The 12,532-nt window shown below is 36.2% G+C and overlaps 1 protein-coding gene across 1 annotated transcript; it reads left to right on the top strand.

Moving 5' to 3' along the window:
- The first annotated feature begins 1,575 nt into the window (after window positions 1-1,575).
- On the top strand, window positions 1,576-10,569 carry LOC117339852 (PC-esterase domain-containing protein 1B-like). Its single transcript, XM_033901561.1, has 5 exons — window positions 1,576-1,936; window positions 3,595-3,694; window positions 5,031-5,110; window positions 5,602-5,834; window positions 6,728-10,569. Exons 2-5 carry the CDS (start codon window positions 3,619-3,621, stop codon window positions 7,830-7,832), a joined length of 1,494 nt encoding a protein of 497 aa, XP_033757452.1. The 5' UTR covers window positions 1,576-1,936; window positions 3,595-3,618; the 3' UTR covers window positions 7,833-10,569.
- Window positions 10,570-12,532: the final 1,963 nt, after the last annotated feature.

The raw sequence follows: 12,532 nt of genomic DNA, 5'->3' as shown, positions 1-12,532 counted from the left end.
CCGTTTGACCATTTTCAGCCCATCTACTTATATGATTTAAGTCCGCCTGAATCTTTGTGCAGTCGTTTTTTATGTGCTAGCACTTCCAATTATTTTTGCATCGTCTGCAGTTTCGCTATTGTATTCAAGTGAAAAGAGAACTGGCCCAAGCACGCTTCCCTGTGGGATTCCACTCTTTATTTTTTCTCCATTTGATGCTTCTCCGTGGACAATAACTAGTTTGTTGGGGTTTTTTTCCAAAAAAGTAATCCCAAATCAAATTTTGAAGTTGTCCTCTAATGCCATATCCATTCAATTTAACAAACAAAAACGTATGCCTTTTTTTTTAATCGAGGTTTACGACACCCACAACTTCTTTCTCGTCAACTAATTTTGTTATATCAGAGACGTATATATATACGCAGAGACATATATATGTCTCTGATATACGTAATACGTCTCTGGTTAAAGTAATTTCCGGGAGTTCTAAAAGTTGCGTCACTGTAGATCTTCCTAAAGCCATACCGACGTTCTGATAGCCGGCTATTTTCGTACAGATGTCTAATAATACTTTCTCTGTCTGATCATGTTTTTCATACATTTCCTTATGGCTGAGGTGGGACCAGAGACATATGTGTCTCTGGTGGGACTGACCGGTGATTTTGAGTCTGTTATTAACTTTTCCTCTATCAGGGTCTCGGTTATGTTGATAGCGGGAGTTTCAGCACTGAAGTTTTTTGTCTGTTGAAATGGGTTTAATTGTTTGGTCTAACCATATATGTCTAACCAGAAATCTATATACTATTAATATAGGTCTCTGGTCTAACTCTTAATCTGTTAACACACTGGCAAAGTATTTGTTTAAGAAATCTGCTTTTCTTTTGTAATTCCTTTCTCATCCCAGAGACATATATATAGACCGCTGTTGACATAGGTCTTAGACTTAAGTACCTCTTAAAGCTTATTATCGTTTTTCAATCCTTATGCTATTTTTTTGTAATTTGCTCTTGCTTCTCGACATTTTGAAGTAGTTTCTGGCTCCCTAATATTAAAAGTTGGTAATTGTCTAGCCCGAGTTTCCCCAGGCCCTGACCTACCCCAGATATGGTGTCGGGGCCAGTGGAAACTCGGGCTAGTACTTATGATCTGTTGTGCTGTTTCTGTTCTTGTCCTGGTCTCTGAAACGTTATGTACAATTGTAGAGTAAAAGATTTCACAGAATTATGGCTTTTCCCCAATGGAGCTTTTACTTTGATATTCCTCACCTTTTCCTCTTTAGTTGGCACAAGCAGAGACCTATATACTATATATAGTATATAGGTCTCTGGCACAAGTATCGGTAGAACATGAAAATATGTAAAATGAATAGTGTGGAGGCAAAAAGGTAATTTATTTGAAAACAAATTATAAATACAAAATAATGTAGATCTACCACATTTTTAAAAGTTCTGTCCGATATTCGCGTTATCGACAGCGGGCCTTTCGGAATATCTGGCCTTCGTAATATAATGGACCCATTTGAACCATATAGGCCTATTTTAGAAATATTGGTCTCTGTTAGAACTATAAATTAAACAAATTCTGGAGCTGTTTTAATTAACTAGTTCTTTATATGTTTGGCATCATGGTTCTGTGGGGTGATGTCTGGAAAGGTAGTGATTTTAATCAAACGAGCATTTCGTATAAAACTGGTATGGATCTAACACCTTGAGTTAAAGTTCAATATCCATGCTCTATGGTGGACGAGGGACATACGTATATATGTACGTCCCTGTGTAGATATAGCATTTTAACTCGGGTGTTAATCTCTACCGGACAGATAGATCTACAAGCGCTCTCCGATTAGTGGCCTACGTACGCCACTTTCGACCGATTCCCCCATCATTCAAAGCTGGGACCACTTCCGAGCGGGTCATGTTTTGACTGTCAGCCGAACAGTTGTCGGGGACGTATTCAGGTAACAAATACGACTTAATTTCTACATATCCAGTTCCTAAAGTTTACTTTATTTATAGATAGGAGTGGACTAACATTGTACTTATTGATGTAGGCTAGGCGTAGGATGGAGTTGCTCAAACGTAATTGAAGCTCAAACGTAATGAAAACATTCAGTCAACGCATTATGCCTAGTTCAATATTTGTTGATCTCTCATCTCGCAATGTTATCTGCTAAGATATTTGTAGTTCGAAATAAAAATATCTTTATATTACCAAGTTTTATTAACTTTAGGGAACTATGTGCAGAATATCTGAACATTTTTAGCGAAATATCACATGTTGGCACGGACATCACAGCGAGTTTATTGGAATGGTGGGGGAAATTTCTGCATTGTTACCTCCCCTTGCAGCAGTAATTGGCCATCTGCTCAAGATAAATTTCCAATCTGAGGAGCCTAATTTTAATTACTTTTCACTTTTTCTAAATATGTTTATGCTTGTATCGCCTTTTCTTTAATATATGAAATATATTATTTGACAAGCTTTTGTATCAGTTTTGTGTTAATTTGTATTCCAATTTTATAAATTATTAATTAGCTAATTAGTATGGAATAGGACAGGTTTGATCCCAATGATAAGACTATCTACCACTTTAATTACTTTAGTAGTTTGTCATCCTCTATCTGCAGTATAAGGAAATGGATAGCCAGAATTACTAGGACAGCTTGGGTGTGGCATTATCTGTATGACCCAATGCCATTGCCATCTTTCCAGTCTGCTTTAAAAGATAAAAAAAAAAACTAATCAGAATAGCAGCATAATAACAAAACCATTATTCAAACTGAAAGTAGATCAAATGAGGGCAAAAAAAACAAACAAAAAATACAGATTTTCATCAAGACCTTTGAAAAAGTACAAGGAAAATAAGACCAGGTGTTCCAGAAGAATAAGTATCTTGAATTCTTCTGATTCATCGCCGACACCTGTTATTAAAATATCTTGGTCTAAACCGGGTAAATAATTTTCTCACTATTGGAACTTATGTGGTGACAAAGGAAGCGCTAGTCATATCAACAATCATTGAACACATCTGACATCATATCACATAAGGAAATAGAATTTTCCATTTGAGATCAAATGACTCCACAAAACTCTTGTCATCAATGTTGCTCTACCCTTGAATTTAAGTGATTCCAAAGTTATCACATATGCATATTTTAAATTATTACAAGTTCATTTAAGGATAGACTAGTAGACAGAATATATTGGTAAATCAAGATTACACTGTTATAAAAATATCAAGAGCAGGTCAGTGTGGCTTGAAGTTGTGCATATTAATATTATATATTATTACAGTCTTGTCAATAAGCTGTTGGAGCATACTTCTTTGGCTCAGTTGGTAGAACTGAAGATCACCAATTGCAAACCAAACCAAAACAGTGTGTAGAGCCAGAGATTATACTGGAGACCTGGGTTCAATTCATGTTAGGACATTAAATAAAAATGTGTTCTTCTTTTTCCTTCCACACTTTTTTAAGAACAGAAGAACATCACTACCGAAGAGGTCCAGTTTTGTTAAAGCAGAGTTAATCCGTCGTAGATGTATAAGTGGACTACCCTTGATCATTGATTATTTGCATACATTCATGAGTTTCTCTTTAATCTTTTTTTTTTCAGAATTTCAATTCTGGGATAGTAAACATGTCGGAAATCTTTCTGAATAAGGATGCTTATGCCATTCTGAAAAACAAGTTTGTTGTTGTGATTGGATCCTCAGGTTTGTACAAGATTTTGTCGTCACTAGATAAATTATTCTTTATGATTTAAAAAATCAATAAATACTACTGTTAACACTCTGTAAATCATCATTCATTCACTATTGTTACATGTCCATAGACTTTCCTTGTTATGGCCCTATGCCCTATGGTAACCACTGTCTGTCTGTCAGTCCAGTGTGTCTGTCCTTTGGTTCATCCACCAAATTCGTTTTTAATTGTTCCCTGCTGATAAATAGTACCTGTATTTATTAACTGATGAGCATGAAATTTGGTCAATGTGTTCATTTCACACACACCCAGATCAAAAATCAAGGTCAAAGGACATTAGGCCCAAAGGTCAAGGTCAAATTATGTATCTTTTCACTGATGAACATTTTGTTATGGCACTTATAATGAAACAATGTTGATCAGAATTAAACAAGAAGTTAACTGACCAAAGGTCGATGTATGTCACTATGTCAAAGGTCAAGGTAAAAGGTTGTTTCCTTTTTCTGATGAACATTTGTTGTGACAATATGGAGCGATGTTGGTTGGAATTAAATAAGGAGTACTAGTTGACTGACCAAAAGTTAAGATCACTAGGTCAAATGTCAATGTCAAATACTGTGTCTTTTTAAATGATGAAGCAAAGTTGGTCAAAATTAAACATGGAGTAAACTGCCAAAAGATCAGTGTCACTTGGTTAAAGGTCAAGGTAAAATTTTGTAACTTTTCACTGATTAATATTTTGCTGTGATTTTGCTATGACACTAATATAAAAACAAAGTTCGTCGGATTTAAGCAGGGAGTCAGCTGACTTAAGGACAAGATCACTGGGTTTAAGGTCAAGGACATAAGTTATATCTTTTACTGATTAATGTTTGTCATTGCACTATGAAACATTGTTGGTCAGAATTAGTTAAGGAGTTAACTGACCAAAGGATGAGGTTACTGGATCAGAGGTCATAGTGCAATTAGTATATTTTGACCAATGAACATTTTGTTATATTATGAAACACTGTTGGTCAGAATTTTACAAGGAGAAAACTGATTGACCAAAGATCAAGACCACTGGGTCAAAGGTCATGGTCATTTGGGTCCAAAGATGACCCTGGCTCTTATACAAATTGGTATTTCCATTTCCTTTAGCCCAGCAAATATAGAGGTTGATGGAAACAAAAGTTGCTTCCATGTGATTGGTTTTAAAGTCCAAATATCAATCTCAGCAATATGGGAAGATGGCCTCTTGGTGATTATGGAGGTTATTAATACATCATGGGGCCCTCGCTGACCTGTCAGTGTTGTAATTGTAATAGCTTTTGGAACTTGCCTTTTTTTTTTTTTATCTTATAACAGTTCAAAGGTCAATCTACAAGGACTTGGTGATGTTGCTCCAGAAAAACAATTACCTGAATGATCGCCAACTCCGTGCCAAGGTAAGTACCGAGTACAAAAAATGAACATGTATTCAGAAGTCATTTTTTAGAGTTTTATAGAATTGTCGGACTAGATAGACCAGAGTTGTTCTTTTATGAAATTACACCTTGTGATTGTGTGTCATTTTCAGACAAGCCTTTACAGAGACTTTCAAGGCTTGTAAGGTCTGTCAAGATCTGTGTCTGAAATAACGGCATTGCTGCTATTGCATATAATAACAAACGAACCAATTTGTCCACATAAATGATCAGGCTCCAACTATCTCCATTAACAATTTTATATACAATAGTAAAACTTCAAAATGTATGTTTTAAATAATTTCTGAAAATAATATTTATTTTTCATTTTTTCACCAAAACAGAAGCCGAGATTTTTTTTTCCATCCTCATAGAAGCTTATCCTGATCGCAAACCTAGTTTCAAGAGTTGCTCGTCATCATTTCTGTTTCAGCCTCATTCTGATTGATGGCTGTAATTATTTTTTGTTGAAGGGTGAGATGAACTTTACCACTGACAAGTTATTACTGGGAGGTAAGAAAGGGGAAATGAACAACGGTATCAACTACCGGGAGGTACGACAGTATAAAACGGATTACCATCTGGTGAGGTTTTACTTTGTGACACGCTGCTTCAATAACTACGTCAATTCTATATTTACCGAGCTCAAGGAGGAACCACGGCCTGATATCGTCATCATCAACTCATGTCTGTGGGACATTACCAGGTTAGTTCGGGTAATTAGTTCGAAGTTTTTAAGTATGGTAGAATAGACCAACAAACCTAATTCTATACCCTGATTCAGTCTTATTTACTCTGAAATGAATACAGCTAGTAAGAGGGTCTGTCCATCAGCCTGTCAGGAAGATCAAACTTGTTTGGTACCTAGTAATTGGGTAGATCAGGAGAAGAGGTAGAATCTTAAGACTGATTTTGAATGTAATTGTCAAAGTTAAGATTGGAGTTACTTTTGCTAGATATTTTTCTGTCAATGTACCAACTTAATCGAAATAGAAAATAAAGATGGAATGATTTCACATATCTCGTACTTAATAGGTTGTTTTCCTGAAAGCAAGACTGTGAAGGTCAAGGTCAATGTAACAAGAGATCGAAGGTGATCTCTTTGAAATTTGTTCATCTGCCAGGGTATCTCCTCATTGGGTTTTCATGTTATGGTATTTCCATTCTTGTTACATTTCTATGTTTAATGAATTTGGAATAGAAGAATTTATGAACGTCATATGTGTGTATTGTTCTGCTCAATCATAGCAGAGATTTTGCTAGGTGTCTTAAATTTAGGGTCCAGTATTAGGCCCCATTTCCAATTGAAAATCAGTAATGTATTTTACCAAAGTAGGCAGAATTTTTTCCAATCGGAAATGTACACCACCATTACCAAAGGCTCTATTACAGTACAATGGAATTAATAGATTCATTATGTTGATGTTTGATGATTTGGAGACCAGAAAACTGTCATAACACTTAAACTATTTTCAGATTTTTTCAGAAAAAAATGCTAAATTTTCCAAATTGTAGGACATGATCCCAAAATCCCTGGATACCCTTGTTTACCTGGTGAAGAAAGGAATATTGAAGCCTTTAATCCTGTTTCTTTTTCAGGTATGGTGATAATTACGTGAGTGACTACAAGTCTAACCTGGAAAAACTTTGTCTCCGTATGAGGAACTGTCTGACAGAGAAATGTTTGTCTCTGTGGAATACGACCTTGCCAGTGTCGAGAAAAGCCAAAGGTGGCGTAATCATTCCTGAGGTAGAGCACATGATGAACTCATTACAACTGGAGGTACTGGAAGCTAACTTTGTCGCATGTCAAATTGTAGCCTCACATGGTCTCGATGTGATTGACCTGCATCACTTTCTGCGGTACCACCTACACCGCCGCGCAGAGGATGGCATTCATTGGGATATGACTGCACATCGTCGGATCACCAATTTGATTCTGTCACACATCACAGAGGCTTTGGGTGAGGAGTTACCAAATTACACTGAAGTCAAAAGGGTTGCTAATTCTCAGAAGGCAAATAAAAACCAAGTCAATGTAAACTTCAGTCATAATAAAAATCTGACTAGACTTGGAAACCCAGCCAATGTGGAATTACCTTTGGTACCTTTACAGAACACTAACAATGCTCCCCGTTTCCCAAAGAACCATCCACCAAAAATGTTTCTGTCTGTTCGTCCTGCAGCCCATTTACAAGGTGTAGCACAACAGATAAACTTTCGTCAATTGCAGTATGATAACACACCAAGTATTGAAGAGCGGTATGGTGGACCAATTAGAAAGACAGACTACAGCTGTTACCAGGGCAACCATATGATGAATTATGACCAACAGGACAGTCATGGAATGGTCGTGGGAAACTGCCCTGTGATGGCGTCTGCAATGTATCCATTGGTTTTCACTGAAGACCAGCCAGAAAATTGTTTGAACTTTCAGGAAGATGAACTTTCTGACCAGGAACAAATGGCCAGTGTTCATTTCAGCTCAAACAATTTCAATGGATGTGAAAATTTTGGCCAAAATGTTCAGCCATACAACTGGCAACCATATGGACAGCAGCAATATCATCCACCAGTTCGCCAGACCATGCATCCAAGGCACATGCATCGTATTGTACCCTATCATCAGAGAAGAGGAGGCAACCCTCGGGGATTTGTAGGTCCAAGGGGAGTTTGTGTCCAGAACATTCGTTTCTTTCGTTAGTAGTTGAAAGACCTGTTTTGAGTAAATCTGTCTGATTGTATATTCCATGAATACATCATAAATATAGATTTCCGCTGGCACTTTAATAATATTTGTATGGTTTCTAGGGTAAGAATGATATTCATATGGTTTCTTTGGTTGCTGAATACTTCTATGGGTTCCGATCAGTATTTGTGTGTAGATTTGATTCTATTTGGTCTTGATTGTTACTCCTACGGTTTCCATGGGGACTGATTAATGTAAATTTGATTTCCAAGGGAATAGAATAATACTCTAATGGTTTCCATAGGAAGTTATTCATACTCATTCAGTTTCTATGGAAACTGATTTATAAACAAGAGGACATAGTCAATACTAAGTTTGAATGATTCTGACTATCTATCCCCTTAAATATACTGCTAGGGGCAGATACGAGAAGACAACCTGTGAGGTTTATATGGTTGCTATAATAAATGCTTGTACAAGGTTTTCTGTGAGTATTGATTTGAATGTTTAAATTTTCTTTGATAGTGATGATTTTTATATCATGTGGTTAGTATATACATTTTGTATGTAAAGATCTACGATAATGGGGGTTATTCATAGATTGTACAGTTACTGATGACTGCGGTTTATAAAGATCTACGATAATGGAGGTTATTCATACATTGTACGGTTACCGATGACTGTGGTTTGTAAAGATCTACGATAATGGGGGTTATTCATACATTGTACGGTTACCGATGACTGTGGTTTGTAAAGATCTACGATAATGGGGGTTATTCATACATTGTACGGTTACCGATGACTGTGGTTTGTAAAGATCTACGATAATGGGGGTTATTAATAGATTGCACGGTTACCGATGACTGTGGTTTGTAAAGATCTACGATAATGGAGGTTATTCATACATTGTACGGTTACCGATGACTGTGGTTTGTAAAGATCTACGATAATGGAGGTTAATTCATACATTGTACGGTTACCGATGACTGTGGTTTGTAAAGATCTACGATAATGGGGGGTTATTCATACATTGTACGGTTAATGATGACTTGTTTGTAAATATCTACGATAATGGTTTGGTTTGTAGTGGTTTGTATACATGTTCATGTTTTGTATGGACGCCAGTGACTGGTTGGTTTGTATACATGTGTATGTTTTGTATGGAAGCCGATGACTGTGGTTTGTATACATGTTTATGTTTTGTATGGACGCCGATGACTGGGTGGTTTGTATACATGTTCATGTTTTGTATGGAAGCCGATGACTGTGGTTTGTATACATGTTCATGTTTTGTATGGACGCCAATGACTGGTTTGTATACATGTTCATCTTTTGTATGGACGCCAGTGACTGGGTGGTTTGTATACATGTTCATGTTTTGTATGGACGCCGATGACTTTGGTTTGTATACATGTTCATCTTTTGTATGGACGCCAGTGACTTGGTGGTTTGTATACATGTTCATGTTTTGTATGAACGCCGATGACTGTGGTTTGTATACATGTTCATGTTTTGTATGGAAGCCGATGACTGTGGTTTGTATACATGTTCATGTTTTGTATGGATGCCGATGACTGTGGTTTGTATACATGTTCATGTTTTGTATGGACGCCGATGACTGTGGTTTGTATACATGTTCATGTTTTGTATGGACGCCGATGACTGGGTGGTTTGTATACATGTTCATGTTTTGTATGGAAGCCGATGACTGTGGTTTGTATACATGTTCATGTTTTGTATGGAAGCCGATGACTGTGGTTTGTATACATGTTCATGTTTTGTATGGACGCCGATGACTGTGGTTTGTATACATGTTCATGTTTTGTATGGACGCCAATGACTGTGGTTTGTATACATGTTCATGTTTTGTATGGACGCCAATGACTGGGTGGTTTGTATACATGTTCATCTTTTGTATGGACGCCAATGACTGTGGTTTGTATGCATGTTCATCTTTTGTATGGAAGCCGATGACTGGGTGGTTTGTATACATGTTCATGTTTTGTGTGGACGCCAATGACTCTGGTTTGTATACATGTTCATATTTTGTATGAACGCCGATGACTGGTTTGTATACATGTGTATGTTTTGTATGGACGCCGATGACTGGGTGGTTTGTATACATGTTCATGTTTTGTATGGACGTCGATGACTGTGGTTTGTATACATGTTCATGTTTTGTATGGACGCCAGTGACTGGGTGGTTTGTATACATGTTCATGTTTTGTATGGACGCCGATGACTGGGTGGTTTGTATACATGTTCATGTTTTGTATGGACGCCGATGACTGGTTTGTATACATGTTCATGTTTTGTATGGACGCCAATGACTGGGTGGTTTGTATACATGTTCATGTTTTGTATGGACGCCGATGACTGGGTGGTTTGTATACATGTTCATGTTTTGTATGGACGCCGATGACTGGTTTGTATACATGTTCATGTTTTGTATGGACGCCAATGACTGGGTGGTTTGTATACATGTTCATGTTTTGTATGGACGCCATGACTGGGTGGTTTGTATGTTCATGTTTTGTATGGACAGCAATGTATATAAATATATTTTTTTCTGCTTTTTGTTTTGTTCATGGATTTGATAACAGATTAATCTTAATATGTGGTTCTTCATTAATGATGGAATATTATGATAAAACCGGTTAATAATCGATGGATTGAATTTCTGGACAGAGAGGATTTTCTACATAAGCCTACTAGTCAATCGGACATCAATAAATGAATGTTTAAATGTCAATTTATGTGTCTGTTGTTTCTAATAAATGTTGAAATATCTTAAATGTAAAGGGAAAGAAATTTTGGTCTCAATAACCAAGACATATTACTGGTAACCTTGACCTTAAATCTGACAACTTCATGAATACTGTAACTATGTTTCATCAAATTTTCTAAGATGAGGGATCTCTTGTTCAGCGAAATAAATTTAAAAGTCCTTCATTCCTGCATACAGTTGGCTCAATATCAGGTTTCTGTATCTCTTGGTCATTGAAAAATTATTGTTTAAAGATTTTAACACAATTGACCCCAGTGTCCTTGAATGTAGATCAAGGTCATTCATTGGAACAACCCTAATGGTAGCCCTTCACCCCAGTAGACTAGTGTCTCTGGGCTTCTTGGTTATCGAGAAGTCATTTACAGATTTTAACCTATTTGACCTTGAATGTTGGTCCAGGTATCTGGGCCTCATTGTTATCTTAGTTTTTCATCAAAATTTGTCTTAAAAGGTGCTAAGTCGAGACCATGGGGAAACTACCTATGAAATCTGATAAAGATCATCATATTTCCAACTACCTGGGGATATATACCAGGTAGGTATATGAAGTAGGATGGCAAGGCAGTGGTGAGTAACAAGTTCAGCCCCAAATACACTAAGGTCATGTTAACCTGGAGGTTAAAGTCCAAAGGTCATTCTTTTGGCTATGATTTCTTACTCAAGACAGCATTAATGTCAACAGAACTTCTAAGGTTAGATTTATGTAGGATTGCAAGGTGAAGTATCTGGCAACATTTTCATGTCAATGCCAAAAAATCAAGGTCACAATGAGGTCAAATTTTATCTAGGTCAATATTTCTTACTCAAGGTGAATCAACTGTACCATTTAAGGGATTTAAGTCCCTATCTGGGAGCGCAGATCAAGATACGATTTTAATCAAATTGTGTAGGTCCAAAGTTAAAGTCTGTATGGACAAATGTCAAATTTGTTAACAAAACAATAAAGATTGTATTCCAGAATGTACTTTTATTAAAATGACATACAGATTTACAGAACGATGCACTGCGTAGGGACCATTAACCTACTAAATGCTATACTTGTATCCATACTCTTTGCTATATCAGCTTTAACATAAAAAACTTTATTTATACAGCTCTTGTGATCATTAATTTTCGTAATTGAGATAAATGTTACCCATGTTAAAGATAACGTACACCAAACTGACGGTCAGTGTTCAAATATCCCCCTTCATCAATATTAGCAATATCCAATAAAGCCCTAGTTTATATCAAATGTAGATCCTTCAGTCAGCCGTAGTCCACATTTCTTTAATTCGGAGATGATATATAGCAGACTTGTATATTAGATGTCCATGGGTAAATCAAGACTCTTAAGCAACTCCCATTTTCAGTCTTATTTTTTACTAGTATGTGGAGCCAGGTAGTTTGATTTCATTTTTCACACACAAATGTGCAACAGAAACATGAAATAAAATAAAATGAAAAATAACTCTGTAAGGTACATCTCGTATCATTCTCAAGAGTAAAAATTATTTCTCGTTCCAATCTTGACAAAATACCAGTAATGCTTTTTATGATAAAAGTATATATATGTGATTTATCTCGGGAGGTAAATTACTGAGGAGATGTTACTCACTTTTTCCACCTGATTAATATATGATGGAATATTATATACTTATTATGTGTAGTTCTGCTTAGTGCTTTTAGGAGAATCTTTCTCTCAAATTAAAATAATTAGTAAAATTGTCATAAACAAAATGACAAAAAACATCTACAACAGAATCAAACTTTGATGAAAAACAGAATAAATATACATAATTAAAATATAAACTTACATCACAACCATTTCCATTGGCAAGTTTCAAATCCAGCTTACTTGGCAAATACAATTGTATTTGAAAGATTTTATCGGTTAATACTTCTTAAAAACCCTCATTGAGCAAACCCAAAATAAATACCCCTCGAA

Source organism: Pecten maximus, chromosome 12, assembly GCF_902652985.1.
Source record: "Pecten maximus chromosome 12, xPecMax1.1, whole genome shotgun sequence".
NCBI lineage: Eukaryota > Metazoa > Mollusca > Bivalvia > Pectinida > Pectinidae > Pecten > Pecten maximus.
This window is presented reverse-complemented; position numbering and strand designations above follow the sequence as displayed.